The following is a 16714-nucleotide window of genomic DNA, read 5'->3' as shown; positions in this document are numbered from 1 at the left end:
TAGGGATAATTTTTAACGATTTTAAAGTTTCAGGGGATTTTTAAGGATAATTTTAATTGATCGGCCTGTTTAAATATTTCTTTTTAATTCGGCTTTTAATTATTGTATTTGTATTGTACTTTTATGAGGCTGTTAGCCGCCCTGAGTCCCATGAGGAGAAGGGCGGGGTATAAATTAAATTATAAATAAATAAATAAATCTAAAAAAACATATCTAGCTTTGGTTGTTCGCAAATCTAAATGTTTTTAATTAATTACATTTTAATTTAATTTCATTTAATTATCTACAGACCTCTCACATCCTGGGCATAAACTCTTTCAACTCTTCCCCTCGGGACACCGCTATAGGACATTGCATACCAACCAACTAGACACAGTTTTTTTCTCCCCATGCCATCACTCTGCTAAATACCTAATTCCCATAGCACTGTCTTATGCCTAATGATACTTTCCTATGTAGTATGGCTGTATTACTATTATCTTTTTCATCTTTCCTATTACCTTTTGCTATTGGTATCTTATGATTATATCACTTTATTGTTTGTTTGTATGTACACTGAGAACGTATGCACCAGAGACAAATTCCTTGTGTGTCCAATCACACTTGGCCAATAAAGAACCTGTTCTGTTCTGTTCTGTTCTGTTCTGTTCTTATTGGAAGTTAACATAGCTGCTTGATGAGACAGTTTTAGCTGGATCTTCTTGAGCAGAAGATCAAATAAGATATATGAAAATTACTTGTTTGTGTCTCCATTTCCCTGAGTCATAATATAACAAGAACTCAGTTGATTGGATCAAACAGTCATTCTCTTCCACATTCTCTACCCACAGCAGTCAACGGGATTCTTTGGAAAACCCACAGGCAAGGCATGAGTGTAATAGCCTCCTCCAGATCATCTTTCTCAGGAAATGAATATGCAGGGAAGTCTCAACAACATAACCAATTAACGTTATAAGAAGCCTGAACATATTTAAATATACAACAAAGTTTTCCTAGATAAATCACCTAAAATTACTTTACAATATCCTAAACTCATCCAAACTTCTGTTGGCCTCTTCCCCAATCTCAGCTAGAAAACCATGTAAACAGGAAAAATCAGCAATGCTTGGCCAGCAGGATGGACTTTTACAGCCTTTCCAGTATTTGCTTGATTCATAAAGTGTCTCAACTCAATATTTTCATGCCAGGAAATTACAGGGAAAGCAGCCAAACCATGGACTGACTGTGCCAAATAATGGTTTCTGCTTGGATAGTCTATACACAAGGGAAAGAGAGATGAAGAGAACAATGAAACTTTAACCTGAACTGTTGCAAAGGGTTAGGGTTGTCTCTGACCCTCATCTTTCTAGATTAAAAAAAAAAGTGTGATACATTATTTGAAGTGGATTTGTACTGGAATTATTACTTCACAGCGACAACTGCTTCACTTATGGATGAAATCATACATCATCAGCCAGTTTTTCTGACGGTTTCTGCTTTTAGGACAGTTTGGCAGGCGGGGGTTGGGGGGGAGATATATAATTGCATGCATGAGGCTGAGTACAATATGTTTCAAAGTTAAAATGTATTAGTTTTACACATAGGAATCTACTAAAGCAAGATGCATGTCAGTTATATAAGCAGGGAAAATCAAACTGCTGAATGTTCTACCAGATTATGAAACTGACCAAGGGATTATGAAATTGACTACAGGGAAGCTGGTCCAGATATCTGCTTCCCAAAGAGATTGATGGGCAGGGAAGGATTTATTTTCTAAAATCAGTCCAATATACGGAAACAAAAGAATGAAGGCTTGAAACAGTGTGTATTCTTAAAATAAAATTGGACTAATAAACACAGAAGCAACTGAAACCTGCGTCTGCAGAGCTATTAACTGCCAAAGCGTACGATCTTTCTAGCACATTTTACTTCATTTATTGTTGCAGATTTTACAAGATGCATGCCCGAAGCTCATATTTTAACACGATGGATATCGCACTATGTGATTTCTCCTTTATCTGCTGAACAGCAGCAACTACATTTTGAAAAATTAACATAACCAGTGCATCTGTGGTAAATCCTACCTGTGTTCTCCATCCCCTCCTCCTCCTCTTCCTCCTTCACTACCACCACCACCACCACCACCATCAACAGCACCTCCAATACTACCACTATTACTGTTATTACCACCACCATTACCACCACCACCACCACCACCACCACCATCACCACCACCACCACCACCAAACCACGTCCTGGGTTTACTCATACCCTTTTGGAGGAAAGCTCATGAGTGGGGATAAGGATATTACACTGGTCTGTTTCATGGGGTGTTATTGAGGAACATAGAATCTTCCCATTTATATGCAGAACTATATTGGCATCTGCATCTCTAATGCCACTTGGTATCCACTATTAGGTCCTCCTAATGGAGAACTTTTGGCATTCACTATAAACAAAGGTTTACTCACTCCCAGTCCAACCCATCCCACAGGGTTGTTGTTGAGAAAATAGGAGGAGGAAAGTGTGTTGGATATGTTTGCTGCCTTGAGATATTTGTAATACAAATAAAGATGGGAAATAAATAAATAAATAAATAAATAAATAAATAAATAATACTGCCTGCATTTATTTCAGCCATCCCCCTTCTTCCTTTAAAATGCTGAATGATTAAAGATTTCTTTAAAATAATTCAATTATTAGAATTCCCCCAAAGACTAACCTATATAAAACTGACATGTACAAATAGCAAACTAAGTTTTAAAAAGATACCTGATGTATGCAAACTATTTTAAACTACATAACGTATCCTGAATTGTTATCTGCTCACATGGTGACTGTCTTCGATAAAGGATGCGCAGTTCTATTTATTCGTATTATTCACAGTATTCCAATTCAAAATTAATTAACTGTACAAAAGTAATGGTTGAAAGTAAAGAACCCTGGCTGAAATTATGTTCTACTTTCTGAGAATGTTTCCAAAGAAGGCTTTTATTGCACAATTATCCTGCCTCATCCGTGGAAAGTTAAGGAGGGAGTCAAACCTACCATTATTCCCCAGTCAGTTATCTCAGATAGTAGATCCTGAGTGTCATGAAAGGGCACGTGTTTAATTATTTAATTGATTTTTTAATTTACTTATATGGCCAAGAAGAAAGCTTGTGGAATTTAAAACCTCAAATGCTCTTGGATGGATCAGGAACATGTTTCCAGCTCCAATGTATTTTGAGCCAGCTCTAAATATAGAGGGAGGGGTGAAGATGATAAAATAACTCTTTAACAACTTTTAATTGTGCTAGGATTTTAAAACTTAAGGCCCATGAGTCGCATGCAGCTGGCATGTATCTTTTAGTTAAATCTACCCCTGGCATTGCCCTCTGCCCAGTTTGATATTGATAAATGAGGAAAGAATAAATTAGTTAGATGGATTTATGAGGACAAGGGGGGAGGGAAAAGCAGAGTACTCTCACTGCATGCACAAGGAAATTAGGATGGCATTTTGCCAATCTCAGCCAGGTGCTCAGTGGGACTGTAACTGTAATGGTATGTGGGAATAACCTTGGGAGACAGGAAGAAAAATCACAGACTAGACAAAAGTCAGATAAGAGGAAGCTGAAGCCACAGAAAGAGCGGGAGCATGGCAAATATCTTACAAGGGACCCTCCCTAGTTTTTGTATTGTAAAGGCAAGGAGGGAGAGATGTACTTTAGACTTGCAAGATTCTGTTAATATAATCTTACAGTAACACCAGAGCTTGAATTCCTGAGTGTGCTTTTGACTGGACTACCCTGTAAAGCTGACAGTAGCTGATCACAATAGACTGACAAAAATGTACTGAATGTACTGTTGCAATTCAATGATTTCATTATGGATGCTGAGTACACTGGTTCTCATCATATCTTACAGTGTCAAAATGTGAAAGCAATTTATTTTCAGTAAAATTCAAAATAACAGAACAGAATTGTACAGAAAAGGAAAATCTAGATTTACAAACAATGGTTTATAAATGGAACATGAAAACGCCCACCCATTTGTCTTTCATCATACTTTCCATTCTAAGCTGAGAAGAAAATGGGGGGGGGGTCTGTGCCTGGGGAAGACGCATGGGTGAGCTGCACTCCTAATCTCCTATTAAGGTTATGTGACAGCGAGAGTCACGGTTGAAGTCTGCTCTCTCAATTTCCCTGCCTCCCCCACTACCATCATTGCCATCTATCAGTGAGATATATGTCCGGGGGACATTCTAATGAAAAAGGCCTTTAGATCACTGTATGAAAAGAATTTAGTATTGTGACCCTTGGGCTAAGTATCTACTTTGTATATAGCATGGTGTGACTCCTATGCTGTCAACTGTCCTTATCACAAGAGATTCTGAGAAAGTGCTTCTTAAGGCATCCCTATGGAGTAGAGGGTACACAACTTGGGAGCCAAGGCCACATGAATTCCCTTGTTCCCCAAAGCCTATGGTGCTCCTTCCCTGGTGCTCTTCCAAGACAACATGCCATCATCACCACCACTTTCCCTATTGTTGATCCCCCTACCTGGTTTCACCATTTATTGTATTGTGGCCTCTATTATTTCATTGAGAATTTCTGTATCTCTTGGTGTGAAAAAAGCTCTATGCTCTTTTTGTAGCATCATCACCTACGAGTGGATTAACTTCGGTTGATAAAAATAATATGTATTGATATATGTATATTAGATTTAAACTTTTACTTTTGTTTAATACATTTCAGATGTATTTTTACAAATGCGCATGGAGAATTGCTATCACCAACAATTTGGGATCCATAATAATTTGCTCTAAAAACTCTATTTCCAGAGGGGGGAAAAATGTATGTTGATTGGTGACCAAAAATCCCTTATGGGTCTTTTGCCATAAAAAAAGAAAAATAATAATGTATGAGTTATAGTTTTGAGGATTAGATGAGGTATATTACAGAAAGAAGAGAATCATAATGTAATTTTAGAGACAGAGGTCCATTTATAATTACTGTACTTATGCAGAAACTGCTTCTAAAGAAGATTGGAAGCAATTTCTTTGTATCTCTTTTCTTTCTTTTCTATTTTTCTGCTTTCTTTTTTTATACTTTTAGTTTTTTCTTTCATTTGACCCCTTTCTCTTTTCTTTTTTCCTCTATATTAGTTTGTATTAGTCTTATTCTTGTGTTTAATAAAATTATATTTAAAAAAAACAAAACTCTGCTTTCAGAGTAACAGAGACAGCATTAAACTGGATTTCAGTTCAACATGGAAATTATATTCATGTTAGGTCATTTTGAAATCCCTGCACCAGTTTTATGTAAGTCAAATGTCAGCCTCTCCAATCTGTCATTTGGCTTACTAAAATTACATGTTTTACTCCTAAAACCTTTGCTATTTAAAATCAACATGTCCCTAGAGATTTTGAGTTGCACATGTTGATTTCATTCTCATCAAGATGCTTTGTGTTCTCTCTATAAGACATAAATAAATAAATAAGCCACCCCAAACAGGAAAGTATATGCCCAAGGCCGATTTCCATCATCTCCGCTAGCCCAGTGTTTATTATACCAAACATCCTTGGAAAACATCTGGCTTCCTAGGCCATTCATGTAAGCCAAGACTAAATGGAGCTTTTGTGAGGGAAGCTGGCCACATGTACACTGATACAGGCACATGTTTTTCCAGAAAGCAAGCCCAGAATAATATGGTGTGGCTGGATGACATTCTTTGATTTTCTCCTTTTAGAAGATGCCTTGTTTAGAACTGCCAGGTCTGGACTGTAAAAATCTGGATGGCCACTACAGCAGATAGTAGCAATGTCTCTCTGTTCCCATTGAATAGCTATGTTTTCATACCTGAGATCTGGTAGCCCTGTATAAATGGTTACCTACTGGATCTGAATCATACCAGAGCACCCTGGGAGGAATCCTACTGTCTGTTTACAGTGTAAAGAGCTGTAAGAACAACACTGAGGAATAGGAGGAAGACTCTCAATCGAGGCAATAGCCAGATAAAAGAAAATTGAGTCCAAAGCAGAAATGTAATTTGAAAAAATGTCTCAGACTTCACCATCTGTAGTTTTCTTAAAGATAAAGGCATGGAGTGGGAAGCATATTTTAGACTTGCAAGATTCTGTTACTATAACCCTATCCCTAAAAGTAGCGTAAACATTCATAACTTTGATTTCCTAGTCTCACCTACCACAAAGAATTGGCAGATGGGAAAAAGATTTCCTATCAAGGAAATAATCAGATAAAAGAATAACTTGAGAAAACCTTTCAGATAAGCCCTTTCCTGGACTCCCAAGATCCTGTTGTTGTAGCTGTTAAAAGAAAATAATAGTGACCTAGATGGTATGGGTTTCTTAGTTTAATCTGTCTTCTAAGGCTGACAGCTATGGAATGCTGGCCAATAGTTTTCGGTAAACTCTTATTTGCAATAAATATGTTTAGTTATGCCCTATATAAATGTTTCTGGATTCAAATTTGGGCCGATCGAAAAGACCAAACAAGGAATGCAGAATAAAGCTGAAAGTTACCCTTGGCTTTCTTTGTTAATTAATATCATCCAGCATTTATAAATATATCAGGATTTATCATCTATGGAGATTCTTAGTCATCCAGGTCATGGTTGTCCCAAAGGTGCTGTTCAGTTGCCTTCTGAAAAAGCACCTTTGGGACTATCAGGATTTATCATTTGTGTGTTGATTTTACATTGTTTATTTGAAAATAGATCCTGTGCTAATACATCAAGGTTTGGGATCAGTTGCTTAAGGTCAACTGTGAATGTGAAAAAAAATATCTCTATTTCTCAGATGCACTTCCCACTTATCAGATTGTTTTGCACATTCTGCAAGGAGGTCCTATCTCTAAAATCTATTTCCTGACTGATGTTTATCATATGTAGTTCCTGTTAACAAGAGATAGTCACAATATTGGACCAAAAAGAAGAACGCTCATTCTGAAAATATTTTGGTGTTGTATTAAAACACACTATTTCAGTACTTTAGGTCTTTTAGTACCGAGATTTGTCATGATTTGTATAAATATTTAACTTGTTGGTCGTATTGATTGAATTTGCCCTTCTGAAATTTGCCACTACAGTGTCATCTTAGTGCCTAGATGATTTAAAGAGGTTACTGGCATAAAAAAAAAGGCAGGACAAAATCACGTTCCCAATAAGCCAGTGACCACAAAAACCATTTAGCAGGGCCAATAATATATTAGTAGCAAATGGAAGACTTCACCAACACTTGAAGTAAAGTGTTAATACCACTTTACAATGCCTTGGTAAGGCCACACTTGGAATACTGCATCCAGTTTTGTCACCACGATGTAAAAAAGATGTTGAGACTCTAGAAAGAGTACAGAGAAGAGCAACAAAGATGATTAGGGGACTGGAGGCTAAAACATATAAGGAACGGTTGCTGGAATTGGGTATGTCTAGTCTAATGAAGAGAAGGACGAGGGGTGACATGATAGCAGTGTTCCAATATCTCAGGAGCTGCCACAAAGAAGAGGGAGTCAAGTGATTCTCCAAAGCACCTGAAGGCAGGACAGAAGCAACGGATGGAAACTAACCAAAGAGAGAAGCAACCTAGAACTAAGGAGAAATTTTCTGACAGTTAGAACAATTAATCAGTGGAACAACCTGCCTCCAGAAGCTGTGAATGTTCCAACACTGGAAATTTTTAAAGAAGAGACTGGACAGCCATTTGTCTGAAATGGTATAGGGTTTCCTGCCTGAGCAGGGGGTTGGACTAGATGACCTCCAAGGTCCCTTCCAACTTTATTATTATTATTACTTATAAGGAATTAAGATTATGACCTTTTCTCCACTGATGATTATGAACCTACCCACAGTATTTTTTTTAAATTACTGGATCAAATCCAGACTCACTCATAGTTAATAGAAATCATTGAAATAGGTGCATTTGAATGATAACAAAAGCAGATTTATCCACTGAATTAGCCTAGATTTCTTGTTTTTTGGGAGAAATATACTGAAAATAGATAGATAGATAGATAGATAGACAGACAGACAGACAGACAGACAGACAGACAGACAGACAGACAGACAGACAGAATTATACACAAACACATATACATACATACATATTTCTTGCTGCTGTGAAGAAGTAAAAATATTCCAACCCTAAATAATGTTGCATTGATTTTAAATGCCTGTTCTACTGTATATTTCCCATATTATTTTGACAATTTCATGTTAATTATTTGTAATATTTTGTGGTTGTAAAATGATTTTATTAACACATTCTAAAATCATTTTGTTAAATTTGTGATCTACTCAGTAAACCCTGGGTGAAATTATGACTGTAATAACAAATAAAAAGGGATCGGCTAGGCTAGGTTAGGCTGGCTAGACTCTGACAGGAAAATGCTGTAACACAACACCGTGGAATGGAGTTTGTACATTCACTGTTGGAACCAATCATGAAAGCCTTTGTCTAAAAGATTCCATTTCTACTAAATCTATCCTTCTTTCATTTATTGGTAGTTCTTGACTTACACCATTTGTTTAGTGACATTCAAAGTTACGACATCATTGAAAAAGTGACTTACAACCGATTTTCATACTTACAACTGTTGTAGCATTCCCCTGTCATGGGATCAAAATTTGGACACTTGGCAAAGAAGCATGTATTTATGATAGTTGCACCAGCTTGAGATCATGTAATCTCCATTTGCAACTTTCCCAAATGATTTCCAACAAGTCAAATCAATGGGGAAATTGGATTTGCTTAACAGGCATGTGATTCACTTAACTGAAATAATTTATTTAACAACAGTGACAAAAAGGTCATCAAATCAAGCATGACTAACTTAACAACCTCCTTGCTTAGCAACAGAAGTCTCAGTCCCAATTGTGGTGGAATGTCAAGGACTACTTGTAAACTGCAGTTCCTGCAAGAATCAATCAGTGCCAGTTTCCCATGGTCACTGAAATGTTCAATTTGCTTCAGATTGTTTTTCTGCAAACTTGCCTTGTTATGGATAAACAGTGATATTTTAGTTACATAAAAATGGGACATACCTCTCAGCTTCAGAAATATTAGTGATTGAGAAACTTGTCTTTCCAATGCTGGAAAAATAATTTCATATATTTGTAGGCCTAATTATGTTTTTTGTTGTAATTATTGTTGTGGATGCCAAGTAAATTAACAATTAGTGTGTCCTCCTTTCCAATCGTCTGTCCCTCTCTTTGCTTGCTCAGATATCTGGTAAACCTACTCCCACCTTTCCATTTTAATACCTATATAAGAAACTACTGAGAGAGGATATCTGTTTGCTGTTGTTAACACCTCTAAACTAGGCCAAAGGGGCTATGGAAGCAGAATTTTTGACTTGGTGTCTGGAGGCTGCAGGGGTCTGGATGAGATGAAACAGGCTAAAGTTGAGCACTAAGAGGGAATTGCTTTTTCTTCAGAACCCTCCCAGCAGTGGTGGGATTCAGCCAGTTCGCAACGGTTCGGCAGAACCAGTAGCTAATTTTTGTTGAGTTTGGCGAACCGGCTGAAGCCCTAATCTTTTTTTGCAAGGCCCAAAATGGCACTGTGGAAGTGTGTGGACGCCACTTCCGGAAGTCCGTTCTGGGCCTCGGTGACCCGGAGGAGGTCTCCCAGGCCCAGAACGACCTGCCGGAATTGCATGGATGCTACTTCCAGAAGTCCATTCTGGGCCTGGGCCGCTGAGGCCCAGAACAGACTTCCGGAAGCGGCATCCATGCAGAGAACTGGTTGATCACATATTTGAATCCCACCACTGATTCCCTGTCTATTGTGACTTTAACTCGGGTGGATGTTGCCTTTCCAAAGGAGCAGATCTGCAACTTGGGAGTCCTCTCGGACTCTCAGCTATTGCTGGATTCATTATCTTTGTCTGGCCAGTGCATTACTGCACCTCTGCCTGGAATAGAAGAGATGGGCAACTCATGATGACTAGACTTCTGCAATGTACTTTAACAGAGAAGCCTTTGAAGATTATTTGGAAATCACAGTTGACGAAGACAGTAGCAACCTGCCTGCTGATGAGTGCGTTGCTACAGGCCCTTGCACTTATATTGTGGATATTGCATTGACTTCAGTAGATTTCTAGATATAATTCAAAGCAGAGTTTTTAGTCTATCAAGTCCTCCCAAGTTTGGCTCTTAGTATCTTTGGACTGTCAAATTTTAGTGACATGATGTTGGAAGATTCCAGTCAAAAAGAGATTCAGGGCCATAGATGACTCATCCTGGAACTATTCTATTCTGACTCTTAGAAATAGTTCATATTTATTTATTTATATATATAATTCATAATTTTATTTTTTTCCTGAAGGTTGGACCCAGGGGCCTGGAGCTATCATTGGAGAACATTCTCAAATTGGGGAGCAAAAGACTCGGGAAACCACACCTGAAAATAAAAGGACACAGATCAGCCAAGATTTTTCAGGAAGGAGTTTGACTATTGACACTCTGACAGACAATGAAACCCAGATTGTGGTGAGTCTCATGTAAGAAATAATTCACATCTTCAGGAGGTTTGGATTGGAGAGAAACCTTTAAGGAAATTTTCCTTGTAAAAGGATGTAGAGATGGAGAAATTGGATCCCTTTAGGTGCTAGAAGACTTTAAACACCATTGTCTTTGACTGATGGCTGCAGGGGATAGAATTTTGTCTCCATTAGTATTTGGAAAGCCACAGGTTCTTCATCCTCATTATAAAACCACACCTAGGTTACACAGAAAAAGAGATATACACAAATCCCTCCCTGACTCAGCTCATATTTATCAAACTCATGTAAAAATCAAGAGACCTGGGAATAAAATGTTCTTTTTTGCTCTCCATTTTCTTATTGGATACTATCTAAATGCCATTTTTCCTCCATTATTTTTTGTGCATTGAGATCAGTGGTTCATAAGTGGGAATATATGGAGGAACCTAAAATCAGGGATTATTTTTAACAGATGGTTTTTGTTAAGTCCGTAGATAAATGACGAAGGAGGCAAGTCATGTTACAGAACAAATCTTTATTCTCTCTCAGTCACAACTACCAACCAACAAGAGCAGAGGCACGCAGGCCTCCTTTTATACTCCCAGATCCCCGGGCAACCATAACCAATAGCAGGCACTCTCTTCCCTCCTTGCGCATGCGCGCAAGGCTGGCACCGCTCAGTCTGGTCCCGGGCAGCTTTTGCAATGCCCGGGACTCTTGCAGCGTCCCGAGCCTGCTTCTGCAGGCTCAGGACACAACACCCCTCCCCCCTAGATAAGACAATGCTGAGCCCAACATGTACGCCACCTCTTGTAGAGTATGTGTTTGCTAACTTTTGCATCAAATGCACAGAGTGTGGAAAAGCATAGGTACTGCTATCATTTTGAGAATAAATGAACTCCAAGCTCCTTTTTTCCCTGTGATACTAACCAACCTGGACCTCTTGTCCAGGTCCCTCTAACCCTTGCTCACCTCACGTAATCTGCAAGGTATTTGGCAGGCCTTTTACCCGTAGCGACCTTCTCGAACCTGTGGAGATTAAATGGTCCCCTCCATTGCTTTCCACACTAGGTGAATTAAAATGCGGCTGCCCACTTATCTCAGGCTGCCCTATGACTACTGCCTGACCTCCCTGCTCACCTCCCAGGCTCAGGAGGCCAGGACTTTGCTGTTCCCCGTACCTGGTCGATCTGCCTGTTAGTGAGCTGGCTGAGCCCTCTGAACTCATCTCCTTGTTCCCTGAAGGGGTGTAATTTCCCTGGCTCCTTTCTGTAGTGATAGGGTTCGGAGATACCTCCCTGTTAGCCCTAATGTGTGTGGACTTCCTTCTGTGAGCCATTGCTGAAAGAGGCAAGTCCCCAAGCTCTCTTGTATGCTGTGAGTTATGAGGATGCTCCCGGTCAGTCTCCCTGTCTGGAGTATTGTTGTTGAGTTGTGGATAGTGGGGATACCTCCGGTGTGACTCCCAGGCTGGAGTGAGTGTGGGGGTGTATGTTTGCCCCCTGCCCCATGAATCCCTATTTGGAGCACTTGCTGAACTTGGGGGTTGAGTACCCATGGTGTCCTCAACAGCCAGTGGCGGCTGTTGATACTGATCCCCAGAATGCACTCCCCCCCTCCTCCTCCCTCCAGAGGAGGCCGAGGAGGGAGAAGAGAAGAGTCCAGCCTCGCACGCAGCTGATCAATATGGCAGCGAAGTACACGACCGTCATCCAAAGACACTTCATAGGGCAAAGGCTCTGAGACCTTGCAGACCACTGCAGGGACCCAGAGGTGTCCAGGCCCGTAATTCCTGGTCCAGACTGGATTACCCACGTGAAGGATCCGTGGTGCACGTGGATGGGACACCTGTGAAGCTACTTGCTCCAGATGTAACCTGTCAAGTTTAGTCACAAGCCGGCGACCCCAACGGAGTTCAGCCGGGCTCTTACCTGTGGCAGTGCAAGGAGTAGTACGATGGGCTAGAAGAAAGTCAGCCAACCTGTGATGCCAGTTGCCATAAGTCAGTTTCTTGAGAGCATCCTTGGCGATGCGGACCATCCGTTCAGCCAGACCGTTGGTGGAAGGGTGAAATGGAGCTGAAGTTGCGTGGCGAATCATGTTGGCTTGTAAGAAAACCTGAAACTCAGCAGAAATAAATTGGGGACCATTATCCGAAACCAAGACATCTGGAAGACCATGGGTAGCAAAAATACTTCTCAACACCTGGATGGTCTTGGCAGTAGTAGTGGATGACACAGAAACAACTTCCAGCCACTTAGAATGGCTATCCACAACAACCAGGAAGAACTGCCCCTGAAAGGGCCCAGCGTAATCTATATGTATTCTAGACCACAGGGTGTGTGTTTCCTCCCACCTATGAACAGGGGCCTGAGGCATTTCCGGCCTGGACTGCTGACACACGTGATACCCATGTACCTGGGCCTCAATGGCCTTATCGATGCCAGGCCACCACAAATGGCTGCGCATAAGCGCTTTCATCCTGACAATCCCAGGGTGACCCTCATGTAAACAAACTAAGATTCTAGACCTCAATGAGGCTGGAATCACAACTCTAGAACCCCAGAGGAGGCAGCCATTGAACGTGGACAACTCGTGCCTCTTGACCCAGAAGCGTTGGAAATCCTCCTCTGGGCACCTGTCAGGCCATCCTGACAGCACCCATGTTAGCACGCATTTAAGCGTGTAATCAGTGGCAGTTTCAGCAGCCACATCCCTAGGGGAGACTCCAGCAAATCCTGGATGGACAGGATATGAACGGCAGGAGCAGGAGCAGGCTCCACAGCAGGCAAGGGCAGTCTACTTAGGCCATCAGCATGACCCATTTCCTTTCCAGGTTTGTGAACTAGTGTGTAATCATAAGCTGACAAAAAAATGGACCATCGCAGCATTCGAGGGGAAAGGATGTGTGGGGTCTGTTTGGACATGGTAAACAACCCCAGCAAAGGCTTGTGGTCAGTAAAGACCGTAAAATGGCGGCCATAAATAAAATCATGGAATTTTTTAATTCCAGCCACAATAGCCAAAGCTTCCTTGTCAATTTGAGCATAGTTGCGCTCACCAGCAGACAATGTCCTAGAATAATATGCCACAGGGACCTGAGTCCCATCAGCTGTCAGATGGCTAAGCACAGCTCCCACACCATAGGGAGAAGCATCACAAGCAAGGCACACTGGTAACTTCTCATTAAAGTGAGCTAACACCGCATTGGATGTAAGCAAGGCCTTAACCTCATTGAAACTGGCTTCATGGACTTTGGTCCACTGCCAACAGGTATGTTTGTCTAAAAGTCTGTGTAAGGGTTCAGCTATAGCAGCTTTATGAGGCAGAAAAGCATGATAGAAATTCAATAAGCCCAAAAAGGCTTGTAATTCACCCTTAGACTTAGGGCTAGGGGCCTGCTGAATAGCTTTGAGCTTAGCATCAGAAGGGTGGATGCCCTGAGCATCTATCCCGAACCCCAGGAAATCAGTAGAATGGACACCAATCTTACACTTGTCCTTTTTCAACTTAAGGCCTGCTCTTCGGAAACGAAGCAAAACAGCCCTTAACCTCTCTGCAAAAGGTTGAGGTGAATTCCCCGCAATGAGGACGTCATCAAAATAAGGACACACACCAGGAATACCCCTCAGGGTGTTTTCCATGACACTCTGAAAAATGCCAGGGGCTACATTCACCCCAAACTGCAACCTCTTCACCTTGAAAGCCCCTCTATGGGTCACAATTGTATGAGCCTCTGCTGCTGCATCATCAACAGGCAACTGTTGATAAGCTTGAGCCAGGTCTAGCTTTGCAAAAATCTTTCCCTCTTTAAGGGAAGCCAAAATGTGGCTCACTACAGGTACTGGATATGCATGTTGCTGTAGGGCCTTGTTAAGTGTGCACTTGTAGTCTGCACATATACGAATGTCCCCATTTGCCTTTAAAGGCATGACAATGGGGGTTTCCCACGGGCTAGAGTCTACAGGCTCTAATATGCCTTGCTGGAGCAACTTGTCCAGTTCAGCATCAATCTTACTCTTAAGAGCAAATGGTACTCTCCTAGGTTTAACCCTCATGGGCTGTACAGCTGGATCTAGCTTTAGTGAAACTGGAGATCCCTTGTAGGATCCGAGCTCAGAGCTGAACACATCTGCAAACTCCTTGCAGACTTCTGCTATGGTCTCCATTTGCAAATTGTGCAGCCCTGTTACCTGGATTCCTAAGGCCTCAAACCAATCGAGTCCAATCAGACTCGTGCATTCACCCCCAACAACCAACACATCCAAGGGACCTTCAAAATCCTTATACTGTACCTTAAGAGTGGCCTCCCCCTTAACGCACACCTTGGAATTTTGAAAGTCAGTAAGGATTACATTAGAAGGCCTGAGCGTAGTTCGCTGGCCACTGCTGCTGCTGCAGATTTTTTGGAATGTGTTGAGGGAAATTATGGAGAGGGCAGACCCCATGTCCAGTTCCATAGACAATGGAACCCCTTGCAACCTTACTTTGAGGGACAATTTCTTCTTAAGGGGTTTGTGTGTGCCTATCCTTAATATATTTCTGCGTGTTGCACAGAAACCCACCCTGTTTTGGCTGGGGACCCTGGTACTTTTCAGATTCAATTCTTCCTTCGGTTGTACCTTCTGCCGACTCAGACAGACAGCTGCAATGTGGCCTTTCTTGCCGCACACTCTGCAGATGGCGGAATGGAACCGGCATTCTGCCTGCTTGTGGCGACCTCCTCACCCGAAGCATCAAAGCTCAGCTGGGCCCTTGTCTGGACGATCCTTCGGCCTCCTCCCGGATGCTTGATAAAGCTTGTCCACTTCATCTTCAGGATCCTCTTCCGAGTCCTCCCGCACATCCTCCTTGTGGACGGTTGCAGTCTCTGGAGCGCTTCGAGTGGGCCGCAGATTCTTTACCGCTCCGCCTGCAGCTTCCTCTGTTGTAACCTTTCGCAGAGCATCTTGGAAAGAGACATCTTCCTTAGCAAACAGCTTCTGCTGTAAGTCTCTGTTCCTCAGTCCGCATACAAAACGGCCGCGCAGCCTTTCTTCTAAATTCTTGAACTCGCACGGTTTAGCTGCTCTTCTCAAAGCTGCAATAAAATCTTTTGCTGATTCCCCAGCTCGCTGATCTCTCAGTTCAACCGTGTGCCTCCACACAATGACAGATTGCTTTGGCTGAAAATGTTCTTTCAAAAGTTTCTTGAGATCAGAGTACGAAACAGCTTCTAGCGAGGCCGGGGCGACCAGATTCTCAGCGATCTCAAAGGCGTCTTGCCTACAAATGCACAACATTGTGGCAGCCTTTAATCCATCTTCCCTTATCTGATTCACTCGGAAATAAGTCTCCACCCTTGCAACGTAAGATTCCCATTTTTCCGGGTGAGAGACATCAAATTCAGATAAGCGACCGATTTTTGCCATTATCAAGGGACAGGGTTTTCTTCAGCCGCACTCACCCTCCAGCGACGCTGTACTGGCAGGATAGACACTGACTTCAACGCCGTCGTCCCTCTTCCGGACTTCTTTTGGGTGAGTCTTTAAGCTTCCCTAGCTAACTAGACTGCATCCCACCCTCATCGCCAGAGTTAAGTCCGTAGATAAATAGCAAAGGAGGCAAGTCATGTTACAGAACAAATCTTTATTCTCTCTCAGTCACAACTACCAACCAACAAGAGCAGAGGCACGCAGGCCTCCTTTTATACTCCCAGATCCCCGGGCAACCATAACCAATAGCAGGCACTCTTTTCCCGCCTTGCGCATGCACGCAAGGCTGGCGGCGCTCAGTCTGGTCCCAGGCAGCTTTTGCAATGCCCGGGACTCCTGCAGCATCCCGAGCCTGCTTCTGCAACAGTTTTAGTTTCACCCTGTATGATCATATCAAATCAAATCATGTCAAATAGTGAACTCTGTTTTGAATGGGACCACTCCATGTGTAGGGTTCAGGTATTTGTTTTCCTAAAAAGACTAATTCAATACCACTAAATAATATCACTTTCTCTCTCTCCCTGGAGCACTAGTCTGCTTCTCCCACATCCTTTTTAAAAGCTTAACCCTAATATCCATATGAGAGATGTGCAGGCCCTGTGGAGTTGATCAAACACAGCAGTGTCTGATTTGGTTACTTAAAAAGAGTCTCTACTTGCTAGTCCTGATAGGATCCTGAAGGCTGTGAACTCAGCCACCAGTATATTAGTCCTTGTTCCTCCTGGTCAGCTAAAGCTCCCTAAGAAATGACATACAGCTAGGTCCAAATGGTGGTGAATT

The 16714-nt window shown here is 41.8% G+C and overlaps 1 protein-coding gene across 1 annotated transcript in view; it reads left to right on the top strand.

Moving 5' to 3' along the window:
* PLXDC1 (plexin domain containing 1) overlaps positions 1-16714 on the top strand; it is a 76045-nt gene that overhangs the window by 16256 nt on the left and 43075 nt on the right. The window contains exon 3 of the mRNA XM_029283007.1: positions 10304-10467. Within this exon, the coding sequence (XP_029138840.1) occupies positions 10304-10467 (164 nt within the window). The remainder of the gene's footprint in view (positions 1-10303; positions 10468-16714) is intronic.

Source organism: Protobothrops mucrosquamatus, unplaced genomic scaffold, assembly GCF_001527695.2.
Source record: "Protobothrops mucrosquamatus isolate PMUCROS unplaced genomic scaffold, P.Mucros_1.0 scaffold7, whole genome shotgun sequence".
In the NCBI taxonomy this organism is placed as follows: Eukaryota; Metazoa; Chordata; class Lepidosauria; order Squamata; family Viperidae; genus Protobothrops; species Protobothrops mucrosquamatus.
The sequence above is the reverse complement of the archived record's forward strand: the minus strand, read 5'-3'. Positions and strand labels throughout refer to the sequence as shown.